This window comes from Maylandia zebra, linkage group LG18 (genome assembly GCF_041146795.1).
Source record: "Maylandia zebra isolate NMK-2024a linkage group LG18, Mzebra_GT3a, whole genome shotgun sequence".
NCBI lineage: Eukaryota > Metazoa > Chordata > Actinopteri > Cichliformes > Cichlidae > Maylandia > Maylandia zebra.
The window spans coordinates 29665429-29689988 of record NC_135184.1 but is presented as its reverse complement, the minus strand read 5'-3'; the positions used below and the strand labels follow the sequence as shown (position 1 = coordinate 29689988).

General features: G+C 40.1%; 2 protein-coding genes across 2 annotated transcripts; both read left to right on the top strand.

Annotated features, from left to right (window-relative positions):
• The first annotated feature begins 72 nt into the window (after positions 1-72).
• On the top strand, positions 73-3874 carry toe1 (target of EGR1, exonuclease). Its single transcript, XM_004565324.5, has 9 exons — positions 73-218; positions 298-445; positions 563-603; positions 705-801; positions 1024-1182; positions 1526-1639; positions 1985-2133; positions 2549-2711; positions 2907-3874. Exons 2-9 carry the CDS (start codon positions 332-334, stop codon positions 3660-3662), a joined length of 1593 nt encoding a protein of 530 aa, XP_004565381.1. The 5' UTR covers positions 73-218; positions 298-331; the 3' UTR covers positions 3663-3874.
• A 1222-nt stretch (positions 3875-5096) lies between these two features.
• tmem53 (transmembrane protein 53) lies at positions 5097-7262 on the top strand. Its single transcript, XM_004565325.6, has 3 exons — positions 5097-5422; positions 5651-5754; positions 5901-7262. Exons 1-3 carry the CDS (start codon positions 5368-5370, stop codon positions 6600-6602), a joined length of 861 nt encoding a protein of 286 aa, XP_004565382.1. The 5' UTR covers positions 5097-5367; the 3' UTR covers positions 6603-7262.
• The last annotated feature ends 17298 nt before the right edge of the window (positions 7263-24560 follow it).

Here is a 24560-nt window from a genome sequence, read left to right as displayed (position 1 = left end):
CGCTAACTAATTTTAATTTTTGTTTTGCAAGTATTTAGTGGCAAGTGCTCTTTATTTGGAGTCAGGAAACAGTCGAACTGCTGTGAGATATTTTGTCACAGGACCCAAAGAAGCACGTTGAAATGTTTTTGGAAGTTGTTAGCGGTTGATACATTTAAATACTCCCAAAAACAACAGTAGTTAAAGTAAACACTGCGATTTTAAAGACACTGTAACAAGTAAGCGACGAGTAATGTCTCGGAAATCCAGCAGCTGTTAATTAAAACTCTTCCTGAGATAAACTAGCTCATGTTTCAGGTAGTCGTCAGCAACTTTGCAGTTTAAGACAAGCATGGCATCTTCGCTGGTAGTTCCTGTCATTGATGTCCAGAATGAAAACTTTAAAGAGCTTTGGCCTGCTATGGTCGTGGCTATTAAAACGGCGTCCTTCGTTGCACTGGACACGGTAATTACAAGTTCTTACGTGTTGAAAGAATTTGGTTTCTTCCAGGTTTCTCGCCACTTTAGATGCACAGATGGTAATGTGGGAGTTTGCAGAAAATTCACATTCCTGTTTTTTTAGGAGCTGAGCGGTCTTGGGAACAGGAAGTCCTTGCTGGCTGAGTGAGTAAAGGTCTTTCTGAGCTGAAATAGTATTAGTAGGTTGTGCAAGAAGCCTTGGGAAGTAGATGCTTGTATTTTTTCTGGCTCTTGTAATATTTCAGATCCATTGAGGACAGATACAAAGCTATATGTCATGCAGCTCGGTCCCGCTCCATCCTCTCGTTGGGAATCGCCTGCTACAAGAAACTTGATCAAAAGGTGCAAAATGATCCTTTTAGAGTGGCTTAAATGTTGTCATGTACTACACATTAAACCAGTTATTACACCGTACTCATAAGTGTAACATGTTTGTACAGCAGTGCCAGTTAGACTGTTATACACATTTAAATAACGCTATTAGATCTGTATCAAATTACAGAAACTGCCACTGCAGATTTCACAAATGCCACAGGTGATTCATCCTTCCTTCTCTTCCCCCAGCCTGCAGACTCGTACCTGGTGCAGGTGTATAACCTCACCCTTCTATGTTCAGAGGAGTACATCATAGAGCCCCAGTCAGTGCATTTCCTGGTGCAGCACGGATTTGACTTCAACAAGCAGTACGGCCACGGAATCCCGTACTGCAAGGGCAACAATAAGGTAAAGTTTCCTGCTGCTTTGAGTTGTGTCGTCCATTCTGAGTGTTCTGTACCCGCTGTGTTCACTCTGCTGCTTTTCTCTGTTATTTACCACGACTATGTTCTGTCCAGCTCATCACATGTACAGTGACTAACACGCACTTATGCAAAAGCTCTACAAGGATGTAGAGCTTGCTCAGTCAAAAGGTGTACTTACTTTTTCAAATAATATTACATCTGCTGACCTTTTTCTTAAAAAATAAATAAATAAAATAAAAGGTGTCTAACTTATCACGCCAGGGAGGAGTAGTAGGTTTGCCTCTGATGTCAGTTCATTTTCCTCTCTGTTCTTTGTTCTTCGTAAGGGAGGTGCAGATGACCGTGGCGTTCACATCCGAGCACTGTTCACTGAGCTGCTGCGTGCTCGGAAGCCCCTGGTGCTACACAATGGTCTCATTGACATGGCTTTTCTGTACCAGGTGCAAGTTGTTGTCTTGTTTTCACTTTCCTAAGATGTGAAATCTGTTTATGACATTTTCTAAATACCCTTAACATTTATAAAGTATTTATAATAATAGAACTCTTATTTTTACTCTATAAGACTGATGTTTAGCACTGTTGTTTCACATCAAGATGGTCCTGGGTTCACAGCCAGAGCACGTCTGTGTAGTGTACATTTACAATAAAAGGAAAAACTCCAAGGTTAATGCTGCCTGTCTTGGGCCTGGATATGTTTTACAAAACTGATTCAACATTTCTAATGACGTCCTGGTCAAAGAGATGTTTGAGAAGATTGACGAATGTTTGTGTTTTTTTTCTGTTAGAGTTTCTATGCTCACCTGCCCGAGCGCCTGGCCACCTTCACTGCTGACCTGTCAGAGATGTTTCCCGCTGGGATATACGACACCAAATATGTCACAGAATTTGAGCTTCGACTCTCTGCCTCCTATCTTGAGTACGCCTACAAGAAATGGTGAGTAATTTTTATTTATTTATTTATTTTTTGTGTTTTGATTGAATTTTATAGTGGACATTAATTTGCCACTGATATAATTTGCACAACTTGACGCTAATTAAGTTCTCTAAAAGGTAAACAGGACAGTTCCACGTGTGTCCTCTGTGATGTAATGCAGCAGTTACCAGTATGTAAAACCAAAGAACAAAGCCCTTAAACACCTCTTAAAATAATTGATAACTCATTTTTTTTGTAACCTGTTGGCTAAGTCGATGATGAAGGTGCTAAGATTTGGAGTAGAGCAGAAAAGTCTGGTGTCCATAATTATGTCAGTGTACGTTGTCTTTGAAACATTAACCCTGTTTGTCCTTTAAAGCCAAACAAAATCAGCTATCTGTCCCTCTTCTTTCATATCATGTTCTCTTTTTCCCAGTAAGCTGGATAATGGTCGCAGTGTGGACTCCGGAACAAATGGACCTCATGTTCACATAGAGTTCTGTCAGTATGCTGGTCACATGTCCACCTATGTGGACTACAGGGAGTCTCCAGCTGTCGCTTCTGTTGAGGAACAGACTGACATCTGTCAGCGCTTCTCTGTAAGTTTCAACCTTGGATCTTCAGTTGTACAGTTGTGGAAAACTAAAGTGCTCTTTTCTCTCCTGTGTGTGTGTTTTATTTTTTATTTTTTATTTTTGTATGTCTGTTATAATGCAGGAGCCAAATAGATATCATGAAATTGTGTGTGTTTTTACTAATTTACCTAACTTTGTGTTTGTTTGTTTGTCTGCCAGGCATTTGGTTGGTGTCCGAATGGCACAAAGTGTCCGTTATCCCATGACACAGACCGCATCATTTTCCAGGACGAGAAAAATAAGGATGACAAGAGGAAGAAAAGGAAGAGACAGAGAGAGAAGAAGAGAAGTGAAGGAGAGGGCTCCTCCATCTTTGATGGTTCTCCGGAAAATAAAATCCCCAACATGGAAGTGGATCCAGAAGATCCGCCAGGAAACCAGCGAGGGACAGTTGCTGAGATGTGCCCAGATGGTTTGCCAGCAATGGACAGTGATGGAAACACCCCACAGAGTGAAGGAAAGAGCTTGGCGACTGACAGCAAGGGGAACAGTGTGTGTGATGAGAACATAACAACAGCCTCAATTGATGACAGCCGGAACACAAAAAACAACACAAATGATGGAAAAAGTGGCGAAGTGAGTGGGACAGGAGCAGGGAGAGAAAAGACGAATGACCGCTCAGCTGGGATTGAAACCCAGAAGAAGAATGCTGACGCAGGGACACATCGGGCAGGATTTGACGCCTTTATGACAGGATACATCTTCGCCTACTCCTGTACCGTCATCAGGAAGGAAGAAGCTGGAGAAGCAGACAAGGAGCAGGAGGAGGAGGAGCAGTCGTGGCTTCCTACCTGTCTTAACAAGGTCTATCTGAGCGGCAAGGTAGCGCCTCTCAATGTGGTAAAGAGTACCTTCTCCAAGTCGTCCAAGGCCCACATGCAGAAGATGGAGATGGTGTGGGGCAGAAGGTGTTAAATTTTGTCTCTCTTGGTTTGTAAGGAATAAATCCCACAGACTTGGACTTGAATCCAGTGACCATTGGGGATGTTTATTGTTTGAAATATATTTGCTTGTAATTGACCTTCTGTAAATGCCATGGTTCACCCAAATCACGTGGTCTCCATACTTGGTCAAAACCTTTGTCCAGATCAAATGAAACCAGTGTCAATATATTAGTTTTTCCTTCAGCCTCAGCTTAATTTGTGTTATTTCAGTGTTGGCATGCTAAGTCATTGTCAGCATTTAGGCATATGCAGTTAGCATTTAGCCCTAAACACAGCAGCACTAAGCTGTGAGTGGACGGCAGGTTGGCTCCTGACTGTGAATGAGAGGACAGTTCTGGTGTAATCATCATTTTATCCTAATGGGGAAATGTTCCTGGAGGATGGAGGAATTGATACCACTGACCAAACTCTCATAGAGCACCACCTTCTAATGCAATCATTAATCCATTTGTCAAATATTACATTTAAGATCCCTTGAGTATCGAGGAATTATAACAACAATGGTGAATGAGCACCCAGTTTCTTAAAATCAATGCAGCTTTGCGTTTGAAAAAATATCCCATATTATGCTTACAGTTGATTAAAAGATTAAATGTGTTTTTCTGCTCTTAAAATGTGAGTTGGCAATCGTCAGTAATTAAGATAAAAACAATCCATGGGTGTGTGATTTATAATTAAAAGGGAAGTTTGGAGGTACAGGGGAGGAATAGTGGATACAGTGAACAAAGGATTTTGAATATGGAGCTGCCAGGCAGGAGGAACATTGGAAGCTCACAGAGAGGATCTATGCATGCAGGGAAGGAGGACATGCAGAAGGTTGGTATGAGAAGGATAGGGTGATACGGAAGCAAACGTACTGTAGCAATCCTAAAGGAGTTGTCAGAAGAAGAAAATCTGTTGGGTTTCTTAAGTGCTATTAGCTGAGCTACAATAAGACAGGCCCCAAATCATCTAATCAGATTTTTACTACTTTAAATAATTGAAGTTATAACATCCTGTGGGTGATTATCTATGAACAATTTGAAATGTGATAAGTGAACTGATAAATTATGCATTTAGGTTCTACTTAATGATAACATATATGGACTTCGCCATTCAGTTAAACACACATAGAGAGTTAAGTTTGATAAATGAATGAATGATAATGAAATATTGAACAATCAGTAGTTAGGAACTGAACTTAGCTTAATTTAAAATTAATATTTCAAATGATTGTGTTACTTCTTAGATTTTTTTTCCTCAGAAATTATAAGGGGATTTGAAAACCTATTACAATGACAAGTTATCTGAAAAAAAAAAAAACAGTATTTTATGCACAATTGTTACTTTTTTCTTTCTTTTTCAAGTAGTTTTTCGTTGAGCTGAACGAGCAGAAGCAAAATTGTAGACGCAATTACGCCTGGCATGCAGAAGAGGGCGGTAACGGGCAGTAAGGTCATCTTGACGCTGCTGAAAAAAAAGCAACGAAGAAGAAACACTCTGTTCGGGAGGAAGGAGTGTGTGTAGTGGAGAAGCTGGTGACAGTCAGCGGACCTTTAGTGTGCGTGTCTCCTTTGGTTCACACAGGCTTCACCTCAGCGCTCTGTGGCACAGTTACAGTTATTTTTCTGTAACGGCCAAATGAGCGAGATAACGTTAACGTCAGAGAACCGCAGCTGATACTCTAGCAATCAGAAATGGCAGCCGATGAAATAGACTACAACATCGTGTTTCCAGATGCAGGGACGTCGGGTGAGCAACATTTCATTGTACTGTATGCTCATGCCTCTGTTAGCTTAGCCTACACGCTAGCTGTGAATTACAAAGCCGCGTTAAAAATGTGTTTTCCCCCCCCCAAATTAGCTCCAACTGTTTGGACAGTTGGAGCTAATTTAGCCTAGCTTTCTGTAACTGTTTGCCTGATTTATTTTCTTTATTTCTTTGTTTTGTGTGTGTTTTAATCGTGTGCCTTGTTTTCAGAGAGACACTGGCAGGGGACAAAGGAGCCAGTTGTGATACTGTTGGGCTGGGCTGGATGCAAAGACAAGCACCTCTCGAAATACAGCTCCATCTATAATGAACAGGTTCAAACTATATGACACGAGCAAATCACCTGCTCTCATCCCTTCATGAGGATTGTGCCATTATAAATGTTGCACAGGACTGGCCAGTTTTTTATACATCCACTTCTCTCATTCATGCTCATTGTCTTTGTTTTCCATGCTTGCAGGGCTGCGTCACCATCCGCTACACGGCTCCTTTGAAGACTGTCTTTATCTCTGAGTCGTTTGGATACAAGGAGCTGAGAAACACGGCTCTCAAACTGCTGGAGATCCTCTATGACTACGAGGTGGAGAACAGTCCTATTTTCTTTCACACGTTCAGCAATGGTGGCTTCATGCTTTACCGCTACATTGTAGAACTGCTACACAGTGACAAACAGTTCAGTTCGCTGTCTGTTGTCGGGGCCATCGTGGACAGTGCTCCAGGTAGCGGGAACGTCCGTGGGGCCCTGCGTGCACTGACGGCCACCTTGGGTCCAAAAATAAGTCCTGTTTTAAGGTACATCCTCCTAGTTCTCTTTGCTGTGACTGTTTTCCTTCTGAGAATCGTGCTGTACCCGTTGACCAAGTACATTCACAAGAACCACTACGATGCCGTGCAGGACAGGCCGCCCGCCTGGCCTCATTTCTTCCTGTACTCCAGGGATGACCAGGTGATTAGGCACAAAGATATTGAGGGCTTTTTGGAGACTTTGAAGCAGAAAGGTGTCCCTGTGGACAGTTTTGATTTTGTCTCCAGCTCCCATGTTGGCCATTTCCGGTATTTTCCTGAAGAGTATACTCTTAAGTGCCATGACTTCCTGGTTGCCTGCATGAAGGAGTTGGAAGGGACCGAAACAAAAAAGAGACAACACATTCAAAGTCATTGAAATTTCTGCAAAGCTGTCGTATGCAGATGACAAAGGGAAGAAAACCAGACTGCTGAGTCAGTCAGTGTGACACTAGGGTGTGAAATCCTGCCAGTTTATCAAACACTAACTCACATGCTGATGAAGTATGTGAAGCAGTTATATACCACATGAACCTGATGATGAATACAATCCAATCAGTAGCTATACACTGGAGAATTTGAACTCTATCCTTTAGGATAATTTAAATATATTTAATATTGATGTGAAATGTGATTTATTGTAGATTAGCGGTAGTGGTAAGCAGTTTTGAAAATGAAAAATCTGGTTGATCTGTATCTCCGATTTATTAAATTTAATATATACGTGGTTATATTCTAATGGTTTTATATTGAATGAGAATGCAAGGGTGCTTCAAGGAAGGCAGATTTTAAACGTGATTGAATGTTTTCTTCATTAATGGAACTTTGAAAATTGTTGCCACGTAGAGTAAATTCCTTTTATTTTCCTGTGCAAGAAAAAAAAGTAAATACCCAGCCCTAATATGTGAGTTTTAACATGAATTTAATTGAAGGACAAAGCTGATTAACAATGAATGTATATGTCCTCTGCAACTAATGTGTTCTTTTTAACTGACGTGCCTTCAATAAACCTGAATGCTCAGAACATGTTGTAAATTTATTTTGGTAAGATGCCTCGTTTATTTTTGCCAAATAATAGGTCTCATGACATAACGATGTTGTTACATGTTACAAACCATTATGAAGCCTGATTCCTCTTGAGCAACATGGTGGCCATAGTGCAGCATGTTCCATTGAACAAAAGCCGGCAATGAAACCTCTACAGTGGGGAAAATAATTTGATCCCCCTGCAGACTATTTTACTTTGCCCACGAAGAAATGAAAAGTCTCTGTTCACTTGTTTTTGTTTCATTTTAACAGTGAGAGACAAAACATCCACCAAAAGTCCAGAAAGACACATTACATAAAAGCTATTTCTCCCAATGATGCAAAGCAATGTATTTGATCCCCTACAACCAAGCCAGAATTCTTGCTACCCCAAATTGGTTGTGTCCATATGATGCACACATTAAAATCAATCAATTACACGAACTCTTAGTCTCACCTCTCTGTGTCTAAAGCACACCTGTCCACAGAATCCATTTTTAGGACCAAGGATGTCAAAGGATGTTGGAGATAAAGTTGTAGACCCTAACAAGGCCAGAATGGGCTCGAGATCATCAGCAAGAAGGTGAGAATTGCTTGTGCAATTGGAAGAAATATAAAATGACCATCAGTTAACCTCATCCTGGAGCTCCATGCAAGATCTTTTCTCATGGAGTGAGATGATGATGGAAAAAGTGGTGGATCAGCCACAATCCCAAAGAACATCATTAGGTAATTAGCCCCGATTTATTTGTCCCCATGATAGAACAGAGAAAACCCGACTAATAGTGGTCAAAACATTTTATATTTCTTTTTATTCAATCATCTTCCGGAAGAGAGAGACCCCTGCACAGCCCAAACGCCAGTTGCAGGATCTCTAACATTTGAAGCTCCACATGTGTCTTATATGGTGTTATTTCGGTACTTCACACGTCACACACAGTTTCATTACAAACGAGCTCCTTCTACTCAGTTCCTCTTTTCTGTGTCTGATTTATTAGTATGCCTGTGCACTAAAACTTCCTGTGCAGCTTGCAATAACTTCCCCTTTCTAAGGTCTGTTGCCAGGGCAACCTGTCTAGACTTAGTCTCACTCTGTTCCTCATATTCTACAAAAAACATGCAGTTTCTGGTCAGCCTGTGACCTAGTCAAGTCTGGGCCTCTCATAAAACACTCTAATGAGCAGATAAGCCTTAAAAAATATCTGTTTAATTCTTAACAGTCCTCCTTTTTCATTTTTCTCTTGAGAAATGAACTAATTCCTTATTTATCCCATTAAGTTTACTTACATGTTAAAAGCCTAGGGTATAACATAAGTGATTATGCTAAACAAAATGAAACCTTTCAATTGCCCAACCCTATCTGTCCCCTCAACGGGTTGTATGTGTTCAATGTTTCCTTATTATTTTGTCATAATTACTTCTATCCACAATTAATAAATCAAACAAATAAATCAGGGTGTGAGACAGCACCTTGCATTTACGCCGGGCTGTGAGCTGTCCTAAACCTACTTCCGACACCCCCTTTTCAACTAGAATCCCAGTTTAAATTTCTTTCAATGCCAGTTTAAAACCACTCCTGATTTCCCTCAGTGCACACTGTAAACTCCAAAAGATACAATTAGCTTTTTCTGGTAAAAGGTCCTACTTTACTTTCGTCACTGGTTTGGAAACAGCCTCTATAAAGTTAACCTGCTTCCTCTTTAAAAATTTACCTCGTTTCTTCTTTAAACTTAGGCCTGGTTTCTTCGCCCCCTTTAACGGGTAGCACCTATCCGGCCTGAACACTGTGTTTGATTGATTGATTGATTGGTAATTTATTTCAACATGTGAACAATATACAAGTACATTTAGAAAAGAAATGAGAGAAAAAAAATATACTATACAAATTACATACAAAAAAACATTCTGATTAATTTACATGTTGAAAGGGAGTGGGAAGAAGTATACACTTATTTAATCCCACCCCTGTCCCATAAATTATCAGTGAATATTTAGTCAGCTTCCTTACTGATATAATTTGTAATAAAAATAGTGAACAGATTTCTGATATACTATATACTATAATATCACATCATGAATTTTTTGTTTGTTTGTTTTTAAATAGAGACATTCACTTAATTTAAATATTTTCCTTTTCTTTATAGATCGAGAAGATCATATTTTTATAACTCTTTTTGAACAGTTTTATGTTTGGACATTGCTTTAATTCCATATTCAGTTTGTTCCATAGTTTCACTCCTTGAACAGAAACACAAAAGCCTTTTCTTGTAGTACGTACCTTCATTGTTTTGAAGTTACAAAAACCCCTTAAATTATAACTTCCTTCTTTCAAAAAAAACATACTCTGAATATTACCTGGCAGTTCTTTATTTTTTGCTTTGAATAGAATTTGTGCTGTTTGGAATTTCACTATATCGTCAATTTTCAATATTTCAGACTGCAAAAATAGTGAGTTTGTATGTTCCCTATAACCTGCATTGTGGATGATTCGAATTGCTTTCTTTTGAAGAGTAAAAAGTGAATGTAATGTGGTTTTATAGTTATTGCCCCAGACCTCTGCACAATAGCTTAAGTATGGTGAAACCAGTGAACAGTAGAGAATATGAAGTGATGTTCTGTCGAATACCTGTTTTGCCTTGTTTGGGCAATTTACATAATATAAAAATCCTGCAACAATTCCTAGAGTCCCTCTCATTACTTTTATGCTCCCATTATAACCTGTGTCTAACAAGCTTTTGATCTTCTTTGCAATGTAAACAACTAGGTGTCTTTGTGCTCTGTTCTTCTTTTTGGGGTTCCCCTTTCTCTGGTTGGTTCCGTTCGGTCTCGGGCTTCCAGGATTCTCGCCACCCCTGTGTCGCTGTGGTCCTGAAATCTTCTCCTGTAAAGTATAGAAAACAAAACGCCTCTCTCTGCTACACCTCACTAATCTACTGTGTTCATCTAAGGTCCTTTAATTATTCAAAGTTGGTTCACAATATCATGTTCTGGGCTCTATCCTTTATATTAACTTTACTTAATCTTAATTTACTTAATCTCAATGCTCTTTATGTGTGTGAGCAACACTTTTAATTTTATTAAACACACCTAGGGTAAAATATACACCATCCTCATATCAGCATAAATCTCCGCTAGAAAGCACACTCCAAAATTTTGTCTATCAGGATTTACGCCTCTTTTTGCTTCCAGCAGATACATAACGTGCAAAAGTTACAGTTAAGACAGTTAGACAAGTTTCTGCAACATTTTTGTTTCAGCCGTCTCACCCCCACACGTTTGCTGTTGACTTATTCATGGCATGCTTATCTTTAACACCTTCTACATCACTAGTTGCTAAGCAAAGACAAAGCAAGATGTGTTCCACCTTTACCCTAGAAAATAAACCTATGTGATGTTTGTGTATGTAAGCCTGTTATGCATTCATTCACTACACTCCACGCCATACCTGCAAGTTAAAAGCTGTACAGTTAAAAGCTTAATGAATTCCAGGCCTTTGGCCTGGCCTATGTTTAAATCGTGTGTTTGTAAGCGTGTACGCAGTTTATCCTTCTATGCTCCAAGTCACTTACACAATATATCGACTGAGACATCGCGCTCATTGAAGCTTATGACCTTAAATGGACTGAACATCAACTCTGTTAATGAGCACAATCATGCAATGTATGTATACAATGATTATAAATGCTTAATCTACTAAAATACATCCAACCCAAGTCAGAGATTTTCAATCAGTTAAGCTTAAGCATATAAGCAATCACTTATGGATAAGTTTTACCACACCTGAATCATAAAAACCCATTATTTCAAATTAAACCTGAAATTCCCCCCTTTTGACACCTCTTATGTGTCACAAACTGAAAATGCTTCACCAGAGCTTAGGAAATTAAAAGAAAAAAGGTTAGTCATATTATTTGACTAAACACATCAGCGATCCTCCTCTCAGGTATATCTGCTCCAGGCCTGCAAACATGTGTTTAAGGGATGAAATCAATTTAATCATCATGTCAAATCTTTTCGAACTCCTGGCTCCATCCAGAGCCAGCATCCTTGGAACTTCCTAGAAACAAAACCTGTGTGTTAACCTGATCTTCACATTTCATACTCAGTTTTCCCCACTTATGATCCAATCTGTGTTATAAGAAAGAAAACCTAAAACAGGACAGTTATCAGTCATGTGTTTCTTCAGTTAATGGTAACATGAGTTATATTCAAAAAATGTTTCCCCTTTAGCATTTGGCATTCTCCCAACAATATAATGTAATACCATAATCTAACCCCAGAAATTTTCTCAAAGCAAACACCAGCATCCCCAGAATTAAGTCTTCCACTCCTCATGGCAAAAGCAAAACAAAGCAAAGCATCCCCTTTCTCTTGCTGGCATGGTAAATTGTTTGTCCACATTTATTCATCCTAACCTTGGTCCAGTCACACACATTCACTCACACGCATTCACACGAGATATTGCTGATAGTGGAGACTCCCGCGCAAATAATCAGATTCTCCACCCTCAGCAACATGAGCTCATTCATTTGTTTTATTTTGTTTTTTAGGAAAAGAGTTCTTTATGCTCTTGGACTGGATTGACCGCAATCCTTTTAGACAAGGACTTACAACCTGATCAGGTTCCCACAGGTAGCCTTCTCCTCAGCCAGTTGTAATCTGGAAAAGGTCACCTTATATTTGTTCTCCCGGAAATTTTTACAGCGCTGTTAATTCAATCTTGTAGGCCTGCTTAGAACAAAAATGAGAAAAAAGAGAGCTGATTATTAGCTCATCAAAGCACAAAACAAAATCACCTGCCACATGTTCACCTGCTCAATACACAGAAAATCTTGTTAAACGCCACACAGTCACAGTGTCTCTTCCAGTGCAAGCTTCACGCCTACAGTCAGACAGGAAACTCAAGTTCCTCTTTTTCTTTTCCTGTCCCGAGTCATTCAACTACTTTGCATACTAAGTCATCTCTCAAGAAGTTGCCGTGTCAAAAGAAATGCATGTTTAAACATTACCACCTTATTAAATTATTTTTATTTCTCACGTGCTAAAGATGCTGTCTAATCTTCATGAGCTTCATGAGGTTAATGCACTTTCTGTTTGTGTGTGATTGTGTATATGTTTCTTTTCGCAGTGTTTCAGACTAAACAGTCAGTTTTCTCTTTCCCAAATTTGCTAACCCAAATTTTGATTTCCCACATTAAATAACAGCATTCCTCTGTGTTCAGCCAGGAGTTAGAGCTCACTGGTGAGGTTTAGTGACACACTGCGCTGTAAACACTTCAACCAGAAACTTGCCTGAACGTTTCCAGTGATGTTAACCTATAACTTTCTTCCGACTGCTGCATGTGGAAAATTGATCCAGGTCTGCTTTGCACCGAGAAGTATTCTCATTCCTAAGTGTAAGCGTGTTCTTCATTGCATTTATGTTATGTGGTCATATTAATGTCGAGTGTAAGCTGCTTCTTCATTGCATGTGTATTTTCTAATCAGGTTTAATTCATGCCTCTTTGCACTGAGCTGTGGATTCAAACTGTCTCACTTCTGATTATTTCCAAAAATAATTTCACATGTAACAATTTGTGTATGTGTGTTTTCTATTCATTCACGTAATTGTTAATTCATGTATTTATTTTTCTCGGTCTTTTCTTTTTTCTTTTCTTTTTTTTTGTTGTGATGTGGTGGACATTTCTAAACCTCCATGATTTCAGCTTCCATTTTCAATCCAATTATATCCTGTACTCTCTCACTCGAACTCGTCCGGGCTTGACCTCTCACTGGTCCCTGTCCCTCTTCTCACAGTGTCCTGTGTGGCCTTCAAATCTCCAGCAAACACAGTCCCACTCAGCTGTTTCTTCTTCTCTGTTTCTTCTCTGTTGATCTTTCAGTCTTTTCTTGTAGGTTAACTCCCAGCATGGCAAATATCACGTCCAGTGCCTTCAAACAGTCATGTCACTCGTCAAGTTTCCAGCTTGTAATTCAAAGCTCATTTTCCATCAGTGGTATTCATACATGCTGCTGCTTGACCCTTCAGTGTTATAGGTCTTGAAGGAGAGCCTTCAAGAAAGTGAACACCAGGAAAGCAGCAGGACCAGACGGCATCCCAGGTCGTATCCTCAGAGACTGCTCATACCAGCTAGCTCCTGTGTTCACTGAGATATTCAACATCTCTTTATCTCAGTCGGTGATCCCCACATGCTTCAAAGAGTCCATCATTGTTCCTGTCCCGAAGAAACCCCACCCTGCTTCTCTCAATGACTATCGCCCTGTAGCCCTCACCTCAGTAGTGATGAAGTGCTTTGAACGCCTGGTCAGAGACTTCATCATTTCTTCACTACCAGACACACTGGACCCACTACAGTTCGCTTACCGTCCAAATCGTTCCACAGACGATGCCATCTCTCATCTCCTCCACACATCACTCACTCACTTGGACACTAGAAGGGGGAATTATGTTAAAATGCTCTTCATAGACTACAGCTCTGCATTTAATACCATAATTCCCTCCACACTCACCACCAAGCTGGAGCATCTGGGACTCAGCTCATCTATGTGTCAGTGGATCTCCAACTTCCTAACTGGCAGACCACAGGCAGTAAGGATGGGCGGACATGTCTCAGCCTCCACCACTCTCAGCACTAGAGCCCCCCAGGGGTTTGTTCTGAGCCCCCTGCTGTACTTTTTGTACACATATGACTGTGTGGCCACTACCAGCTCCACCACCATCATCAAGTTTGCTGACGACACCGTCGTGGTGGGCCTGATCTCTGATAACAACGAGACGGCCTACCTGAAGGAGATTAGGAATCTGGAGAACTGGTGCCAGAGGAACAACCTCCTTCTAAACGTCAGTAAGACAAAGGAGCTGATAGTGGACTTCAGCACTAAGCAGGAGAGGAACTACCAGACCCCCGTCATCAATGAGTGCCCAGTGGAGAGAGTGGACAGCTTCAAATACCTCGGAGTTCACATCACGCAGGACCTGTCATGGTCCTGTCACATCAACACCGTGGTGAAAAAGGCCCGACAGCGTCTCTACCACCTCAGACGCTTGAGAGACTTCCAACTGCCTTCCAAGGTGCTCAGGAACTTTTACTCGTGCACCATAGAGAGCATCCTGGCGGGAAACATCTTAACCTGGTTCGGGAACAGCACCATGCAGGACAGACGAGCTCTACAGAGGGTTGTGCAGTCAGCTGAGCGCACCATCCGCTCCGAGCTCCCTGACCTGCACTCAATCTACAGCAGGCGGTGCTGGACCAAGGCCAGGAAGATCGTGAAGGACCTCAGCCATCCCAACAACGGACTGTTCTCTCTGTTGAGGTCAGGAAAGCGATTCCGCTCCCTGAAGACCAACACAGAGAGACTGAGGAGGAGCTTCTTCCCGCAGGCGATACGGTCTCTCAATCACACCACCACACAGTACTGACCCACACATATAGTTCTTACACACACACTGGACATTCTAGACATTGTTTTCACTTCATCACTTAAATCACTTTAAGCATATTTGCACTGCACAAGACATAATGTGGATTGCACAACACTGGTAACTGTATTCTTCATTTCCAGTTAATACTTGTACAGCTGCTGTTATTGTGTATATATATATATTTATATTTCTTCATACATTCTTATATATTTCTATGCTGTGTATTGTGTATTTTGTTGTACAGTTATTTTATTTTCAACTTTAATTTATATATTTTATCTTATTCTTTCCCAGTTAAATTTACCCTTCATTCTAATTTGTGTTGTACAGTTATTTCATTTTTAACTTTAACTTTAATTTTTATATTTTATTTTATTCCTTCCTAGTTAAATTTACCCTTTTTAATTTTCATATTTATTTCCTATCTTATTCATAGCCCTTTCTTTTTTCTTTAGGTCACGAGCAGTTGTCTAAGCATTTCACTGCATATCGTACTGTGTATGACTGTGTATGTGACAAATAAAATTTGAATTTGAAATTTTAGGTCAGTTGCCAACTCTTCAAGTCCACGATGTTCTGTCTGTCTTCTGTCTTCATCAGGAGATCGACTGTCCTTTAAGCTTCTTCTCAGGATAAGGACAGAACGAGAGGTCAAGCTGTAAAATTTCAAGCCAAAGCCTGGCCTGTTTCTCCTCCCAATTCTGTTAATCTATCCTTTTGCCACTGCACTCATGTTTTTAGGTTGAGAAGAGTCCACCTGTATTGACACACTAAAACATGTAATTAATATCATTTTGTTACTTTCTAAGACATTCAGTCTCTAATTCCTCTGTTTTCATGTTGCAACGTCTGTCACCAGCTCACCAGCTGTATTCAGACTTCCTGTTTGACACACACACACACACACACACACACACACACACACACACACACACACACACACACACACACACACACACACACACACACACACTCTCTCTCTCTCTCTCTCTCTCTCTCTCTCTCTCTTCTATAATAATAATTTGAATTTGAATCAATAATTTGAATCTGGGCAGTGAGCACAGGGCCTACTAGAGGATGTTGGGCCCTGAGGCCCCCCTCATGACTGTTACTAATTGTTTGGTCAGAGACATTAACACCAGTGTCCTGCTGGAGGTCATTTTGTAGCTCTGACAGTGCTCATCCAGTTCCTCTTTGCACAAAGGAGCAGATAATGGTTCTGCTGATGGGTTAACGACGTTCAATGTTGGCCCTCTAGAGCACCAGCCCAAATTGAGGAATATAAATCCAATTTAAATGTACAGAAATTCACCACCAGCCTGAATACTTCTCTGTGGCATGGCCACTTTTTAGGAAAGCATTGAATAAAGAGAAGGCACTGGGCAAGAAAAGTGGCTGAATATAAAACAAAGAGATCCAAAGAATCTGCAAGGCCCCTAACTGGAAACATGAAATGGCTACACACACCACAGCTGCATGGTCAGTGGTCATTTTACACTCTGTGTTTTAGTCCTCTACAGGAAGGTGGTCGGCTTTTTTGTCTGCACCCAGGCCCTCGATGAGTCCTTCCTGTCACCTATAAATCACATCCTCTGATTGAATTATTCATGTAAAATGTTATCCTAATCGCAGTGTTATCAAAACTGATTATTATAGGGGATTTTAATTTGGAGAAACCGTTCAGTGGTTCAGATGGCTGTCTTATGTCAGTTGCAGATTCCTTCACCTCTTGTACTTGGTGAAGAACAGATAACCTACTTTAATAAACTTTATCAGCAGGGCTTACTGAAGGGAGGACATCAGATGCAATCCAACCATTTCACCTGCACTGCTGTCACGAGACATCAGGGCCTGTTTGAAGAGCACGGCTCTGAAATGGTCCGGCAGGGATGGTTATTGAATGTCTACGACATGTCAGATTTGACATTTGAAAGAGCAAGTGGCTGGCATTTGTCTCTGCGCCAGGCCAGGCTCTGGCACTTCATGTATCATGAAGAACTGCTTGGAGGAAAGGGAGAAAGAGGAAAGTTTACATATCGGCACAGACAGATGAACATCGCTTACTGGAGTGCACGTTGTGAGACAGGCCGCTCTAATCCGCTGTTAGTCTCTCTCTGATGTCCTGCAATGGCTGCCTCGATAACTCTGAGTCAAAATGCTGTGATATTTAATTTTCACTTTCTCTTTCTCAAAGTTACATCAACACCAGTCGTAGACTGTATTTCTATGACCTCAGAAACATTGACAAGAAGATTTGAGAATGGTAGAGCTATTCTGATAGTACCGATTCCAAAAAGAATGCAACCATGTGCATTAAACTGGCAATCTCGTTGCCTTTAAATTGGTTGTCTTAAAGACAGAGACCTGGTCCACAACCACTCACAGTCAGTCGCCACCTTTAAACAACTTTGATGCATCAAGACTGCAATAAGACACAATTAGTCGACTATCAGTTCGCAACTGACCTGGGTTAAGGTGGACATTACTTATAATCTGTTTGTGATAATATAGCATTTAAATATAATAAATCTGCAAAAACTGCAAATTGAATTACATCTACATTGATAAAAATTAACATGAACTATTTACATTCAGCGTTCAGCCAAAATCTTATAGATGTGAAAAGATAATCCTTCCAAAATAGTGATGTAGTTGCTGCAGGCCAGCAATTTAACTGCAAAATGAAACTGGGGCTCAGCAGCAATGCTTTTATATAAAAGTATAGAAGACAACCAGTCGAGTCCGATATTACAAAGAGACATAGCGCAGATGAGTTGCGCTCAGTGGTGCAGACTGACTCAAACTGATTGCAACCTATTGGCAATCTGCCTGCCTTCAAAAATTAGACAGCATGTATTTGCAAATGAGTCTGTCTGAGAGTGATTGAAGTCAGTTGGAGTCAAACCACAGTTGTTTGGAAACAGGTGGCCTCTCACCAGGAAATTGAAAGTGCTTGCTTGAGGTTGAGGGTCTTGCATGCTTAACCTCTACTCTGATGACAAGTTGCAAGGAGGATGCTGTCTTATTATTACTCTTTTTTTTAAACTTTTTTTTAGCCATTTAGCAACAATATACTATAAGATTAGTTTGAGATACTTTCTTGAGAATGTCAGGATAATGTGGACCATTTTTTTCTGTTATGTAATTGTGAGGATATGACTTGACACGTTAAAAAATGTCCCAGTTTTTTAATGGTAAAGAATCCACAATTGAACCCACAAACCCACTCATAACTTTTTGAGCCATCTGTGACATAACCTTCTTACTGGATGGCATAAAAATATAAGAAAAAATAATTTTCATGGCATGCTTATACCCCCTTTGGTTTAAGAAAAAAAAAAACCAAGGGAGTATTTGCCTTTATTTCCAACTCTTCTGTGCTATCATAGCAGTCTAAACCTTCCTAACATGAATAACCACAGCTGCTGTCAGCCACCACATTGGCAGTTAAGAATCTTCATACCAATTTTAAAATGACATTTACCAACATAAACCACCACTGCTTGGTATTAGTAGAACAATTTAATAAAAGGAAACATGGCATATACTGATTAGCTGAGGTTAAGATTAGCATTTGTTTTAGTATAAAAATAAAAACTAACAAAAAAAAATATCAACAGTATGTAAATGATGCATTAATGACAATTGGAAACTCGCAATATTCATAAGGCAAACCTGCAAGCCTTTTGTTCCATGGAGTGACACAGATATTCCTGAAGAGGGCAGCATTGTCTCACAATTTCCATGCTGCAGCTTCTCAGTAAAGCCTGAATTTTGCACTAAGCCAACTAGAGTACAGTGGATATATTATTCTTGGTTCCTGAGGGGAACATTATCTTCAGAAGCTACTTCAGTTCATGTTGGGACTGCTTTGAGTTGAATAAAAGTGGATACTGTTGGTGCTGGAATGACCTCTGCAGGTGAACGGCAACATCAGATCCCTGAAACACTACTACCCCCTTTCTTTTCTAAATTTTTTCAGAGATTACAATTGACTCTCAAGAGAAATCGCTTGTGGTAAGGGTGGAAGATAAAAGCAAGAAAAGAGAATAGCTAGAGGGTGAGAGGAAAACGTCATGCTACCCTTTCAGAAACGCACTGAAAGACGAAATTACCCCAAGGAAGTTAATGAAGTCTCACAAGTTGATGAGGGGAAAATTGCAGTGAAGAGGGGTCAGCGCTTTCTCTTTAGCCTTTCCTTCTTCCGAGGAAAATGGCTGCGGTCAAGATCCATACTTTTAGAGGACGTCGAGCACTCCAACGCAGAAATGAAGTGAGAGATGAGGGGGAGAGCACCAAGATTAATGGTATTAAGTGGTAGCACTTGGCAATGCGGTAACATATCGTCTGTGTTCTCTATTCTGGGCTGATAGTTTCATAGACCTTGGCTTTACACGTTGACTTTTAGCTGTGATTTACAGGATTCAAATAATCCTAGCGGCTTTTCATCATTGGAAAAAAACCTGCGAGCATCTCCGGTATGGAGTCACATTAGTGCCGGTTTTATCAGAAAATGCAATCGAATGCTTCCCTTCTGCACTTTGGATTGCTGGTTATCATGCAAAGCCAAACATTGAACTTTGTCTCGGTGATTCGGTTTATTCTCGGCAACAATTTCCCATCCGTTTAATGTCACTCTGAATCGAAAGGAAATGTTTGTATTTATGTACATGTTGACATTTTGGATGCAACCCTGTGAACCCGCTTTCTAGATCATTGGATGGGGATGTGCAGTATTTTATCTGACAGGAACACGTACACCCACAGATACACGTTGTTTGAGATATCATCTAATGGCAAATCTTTGTGGCTTCCTCTCTGGTGATTTGGACTGATTTTATATAATGTTTGACATTTTGATTTTACGTCTGACATACTATCTTTCCAGTTGATAACAGTGATTTTTATTCTCTGGGGTGGGGGTGGTGTTCCCTTTTAGTGAAGCAGCACAAAGAGAAAGTTAAATGTTTCCACTAATAGGAGCTTGTGCCAGATTTTGTATTAATTTGATCAGTGATTATTGCATCTTCCTCACACCGTGCTCCGCTGGGTTGTGCTGTCTTCGCCGTGTAACGCATGTGGTGCTGAAACCTTGCTTTTTTCTCTCGCTCCGCGGGACCAGCCTTGTGATCAAGTTGAGCGGGGGAGCCGAATAGAAGTCACTCAAGTCACCCTCTCTTCCCTCTAATGAGCAAAGCATCCTGTGGACGCCAAGTCCGAGACAGCATGGGAGCTCCCACACATACACACGCAAGAAGGAGTGCGTCATGTGTGCGAACAAACACCTTCAATAGGATGAAATCCAGAGGATCAGGACCAAAGTCCCATCTGCCTTTGAGTAACTTTAAAAGGTCTCATGGTGTTTGGATTGAAGAATGAAGAGAATATTGTGTGTGTCTGTGTGTAAGTGCGTGTGTGTGGTTAAAGAAGGGAAGCGGTTGTTGGACCATACGGGGAGCCGTCATCAAAATCTCCCCTGGTCTATCTCAGCTCCTCAGCCCTCTACTTAAGACCTAAAGAGTAAAAAAAAAAAAAAGAACGATGGAATGTTAGATAAAGAGGGAAAAAAAGGACAGGGAGACATAGAGGGAGAGGAAGATGGAGAGTGAGAGGAACAGCAGTGTAGAAACCCCTCAGCGTGTGTGCAGCCTCTCTCCCATCACGCCGTACAGCGGGCTGCCTCTCTCAGCCTATTCAAAGCGAGTGTGTGCTACTGAAGGAGTGTGTGTGCTTCTTCACAGATGTCCTTGAACAGAAACCCCTCGGCTTTGCGCATCCCTGCTGCCACTGGAGAACATTTGACAAGCAGCAGGCTCTTGTTAGAGCGCTGTCAAATTAAAGGTGTGTGTGTGTAGGTCTGTGTGTGCAAGCGTTAGTGTGTGTTTCAGAGGCTCTATTCAGAGCCCTGTCAAATTAAAACTACCAAACAAACTGTGCGTCTCACACAGACAGGCCAAGTCCCATGTATGATGACAGTGGTAGGCCTAGGGCTGCTTTGTCTGTGTTTGTCTGTGTGGTGGGTGAAAGTCTGTGTGTGTGTGTGTGTGTGTGTGTGTTCATATACATGAGAAAGAAAGACTGGGATTTTGCAGTAGTTTTTTTTTTTTTTTTTTTTTACATAAATATTTTGCTTGTTTGCAGTAAACAAATACATACATACTTTACTGCGGTTGAGGATGCTGATGTATCTAAAAAGAAAAATATATACGATACTATGAAACTAGAGTGTAAAATACGTGTACACATTTTGACCTCAGGCTGCTAAAGGATGATGTTTTGCATAAATAACCAGCAGTTTATTTTTGATACCCCATGTGGAAAAGAAATAGAAAAAAATGATAAAAGACTTGCATAAGATTTGGCCTACTTCATATCATATAAGGCTTTTACGATTTACTCATCTGAATCCAAAACATACAAGTTTCATTTATGTAATTTTTCAAGGGATCTTATATCTGTTCTCACTCTTGTATGCTTTTCATACAAGTTTCACACAAGACAGATACAAACTTTATAAGATTTATATTTATATTTTTTTCCATATGGGACATAAGCAGTAATGCTTACATTACAGTCTGTAAATTTTGCCCAACTGAAAAACATAAGAAAGCAAAAGTATGAACTCAAAACTCTCCTACTGAAGTCTAAAAGAGTATCTGATGATAAATCATGAGAAAAAGGAAACCTCTCTCCTGTGGGCAGTCGACATAGATGTATATATATACCGCCGTCATATGGGGAATCTTCATCATTTATCGGATGTCCAGCTGTGTGTGTGTGTGTGTTTGTGTTGGGAGTATTAAATACTGTTTAACCCCACAAAGACTAAACATAATCAAAAGAAGAAAAAAAAATCCTCCAAAATTAGACTATTTATTTAAGATAATCAACTGAAATGAATTTGACCAATTCACTATAGTGAATCGTAGTGTTCCTGTTTCTCTTTATTCTTATTCTAGTTTTGATAGTGCTTTTTCATATCAAGAGTTACATTAGTGCATTTTATGTTGTAGCATCCCTGCTTAGAATAATTCAGGAACCAGAGTCGTCCTACAGGCTCTCAAGCCTGAATTCCTGCTGTGTATCATTAATAGATTTATCAGAAACATCAGCTAAACAAGCTCAAAAGTTAAACATGTGATCACAACATTTACAAGAATATTGTATTTTTTTTCTTTTCTTTGATTCTAATATGTGTAATATTGCCATAGTCATGTTTTTCCCCTGAAACACAGGCGATCCCCCTCAAAAGACAAACACAACACAAGGTGCCAGAATTAAACCCCCTGTTAGCTTAGTACTATTTTGCCAGTTGTGCCATTTAATCTTAAGATTTTATATTTTCAATGCACAAAATGCTGTCAATTTAAAAAAAAGAATTAAAAAAATTCCGTTACAGTAGATTCCTATGAAGGAAAAACAGAGGATAGTGTAAGGCTAGCTATTTCTCCTTGGTGAAGTCTTACTGCTAAACCTTGACCTACGGTATATTAATTGTACAGATATCAAATTAATATGCATCTTCTGAGCATCAAAGTGGAAAAATATGTATAGCTAAAAATATCAAATTATTCATTTCAGAGTTTATAATTACAGTTGTGGAGTGAAGGCTAGATTCTGGAGAGATTTTCACCTGGAAGGTCAGTGAGAGCTTAAGAGAGAGATTACAGTTTAAAACCAGCATTGCTGCTATATTTAACTTGAGACTGTATATAAGGGCAGAACTCTATGGTTGGGAAATACCTAAATTCCCATATTGTATTGCTTGTACACTACAAAAGCTATGTAAGAGTTTTAACTTTGTCTGCATTAGCAAAATGTTATGATTTATGCAGTTGCTGGCAGACTAATATCTTTAGAATTTTTTTTTTTCCTTAATCTTGTAGCCAGGAAGCCGATTCATCTTAAAGAGTGATGAGGGAAGGTTGCTCTCTATGCAAAACGCATTAAAGCTAAATGAGGAGTCTATTACTCAAATCTGGCTGATAATCCGTTAGCTAAAGACCCCTGGCCGCTAACTAAGTAGATTAAGATATGTCATTGCCACCGCGACCAGGATGACAATAGTACATCTCCTTATGTTCTCAGACACACACACAGTCACAGACCGAACGTAACATATTGCCGAATATATCGTCCACAGCCACAGTTCTGCTTGGCATTCTCCCCACTCGCACACAGACACACACTCAGAGCTCAGTTAATCCCTTACTTTCTTTGCATTTGAACACACATATAGAAGCGTATACACGCAGTCTACACTCCTGCCACTTATCTACATACACTGTCTCTTTGCCAGTTCACTTCATAGAATTAATTCTGTCCTCTCCGCCCACTCTGTTGTACTGGTTACGTGTGTGTGTGAAGAATGCACAGGGGACTCATGAAGAGGCTGTGTTTGTACGAACATGGACAATTCATCATGGCTTGATTAACACGCAAGATTTTATCTCCCTCTCTTTCTCTCTCGGCACGATGCTCCTGTGGTGATAATTACAAATAATTTATTCTCACTGGTAAATGAACCCACGTTCTTTGTAGAGAATAAAGGAAACACTTTCTGTAGCCCAGAGTAGAGATATGTTTGTTAAATTTGGGGTAAAAACTTAAGACCTGTGCTTGCATGTATGAACGTTAAGTTTTGTTATATATGGTAATTTAGATATTTATGGCAGCTCAGTGATTTAACCTGAGCCATTAAAAAATTTAAAAGAAAAGAAACGGTCTTTTAAAAAAGACGGAGGCATTGACTCAATCAAAGAACCAATCAGAGGTTAATTTAGCCAAAGATGGTCAGCCTACACAGGCCAAAATAAATAGTAGACCCCAAGGCCAGAAAACATCTAATGTGCCACTATATACCATAAGGCGCACTTAAAATCCTTTAATTTACTCAAAAATTGACAGTGCATCCGGTGTGCCTTATGTATGAATTCTGGTTGTGCTTACTGACCTCAAATTGATTTTATGTGGTACACAGCGCTCAAAAATCTGTCAAAAAACATCTTAGTATGACTTTGGTAAACTACTCTTGATGGATTGTCGGAGCATTATGGCTGCTGTAGTCAGGAGCCTCGCAGAGTAACCTGGGGCCAAAACTGTCCGCTTCAGGTCCCAAAGTCAAACGAACACTGCGGCGTCACTGAGAGTTAAAAACTGTCTAAATTCTTTCATTTTTAATAAAATGATCAGCGTTGCTGCTTTACCAGGTGTAACAATTAAGTTTAACATCCAGGCATCCATGAAAACAGAATTTATTAAATTTAACAGAGAAGTTAGCAGGAAGTTAGCTCGCTAGTTTCCAACTAAACATGATATACCATGTTCTGACTTAGAGATTTCTGAAAAAATTTAAACATACAGCTCTGCTATCACTTCTGACATAAATGAAGTCAGGAAACTAAACAGCAGTGACGTTTGTAAGGTTACTGAAGTTGGGCTAGCTGGCATATAATGATGTGCTACGTGATCGTTAGCGACACAGCTATGTTAGCATAACATAAACACAGTGGAGCTGGAGGATGAACGCTAACTTTTTTCCACACAATAAAAGTTAACGCGAGGGTTCCCAAGGGTGAGGGACAAATGCAATCGCATGGCAGGATGCTGTAAACGGACCAAATGTCAGTCAGGAGAACAACTGAGATAATCCATACAAGGTTAGTCATTAATATACTGCAACAACATGGGAATAGAGCAGCTGCAAGAGAATTCAACATTAATGAATCAGTGGTACAGAAGTGGAGGAAGCAAGAAGAATGAGTTGAGCAAAGTTTGACTTATCTGACTGTTTTTTGTTTTTTTTTTTCAGTTAATGCGCCTGCGCCTCATGTATGAAAATGGACCGGTTCATCGACAGTGCGCCTTATAATCCGGTGGGCCTAA

Coding starts and splice junctions, on each gene's coding strand:
- toe1 (XM_004565324.5), top strand. CDS start 332: ATGGCATCTTCGCTGGTAGTTCCTGTCATTGATGTCCAGAATGAAAAC. Junction 604..704: donor AGGAAGTCCTTGCTGGCTGA/GTGAGTAAAGGT, acceptor GTAATATTTCAG/ATCCATTGAGGACAGATACA. Junction 1,183..1,525: donor ACTGCAAGGGCAACAATAAG/GTAAAGTTTCCT, acceptor GTTCTTCGTAAG/GGAGGTGCAGATGACCGTGG.
- tmem53 (XM_004565325.6), top strand. CDS start 5,368: ATGGCAGCCGATGAAATAGACTACAACATCGTGTTTCCAGATGCAGGG. Junction 5,423..5,650: donor TCCAGATGCAGGGACGTCGG/GTGAGCAACATT, acceptor CCTTGTTTTCAG/AGAGACACTGGCAGGGGACA. Junction 5,755..5,900: donor GCTCCATCTATAATGAACAG/GTTCAAACTATA, acceptor CCATGCTTGCAG/GGCTGCGTCACCATCCGCTA.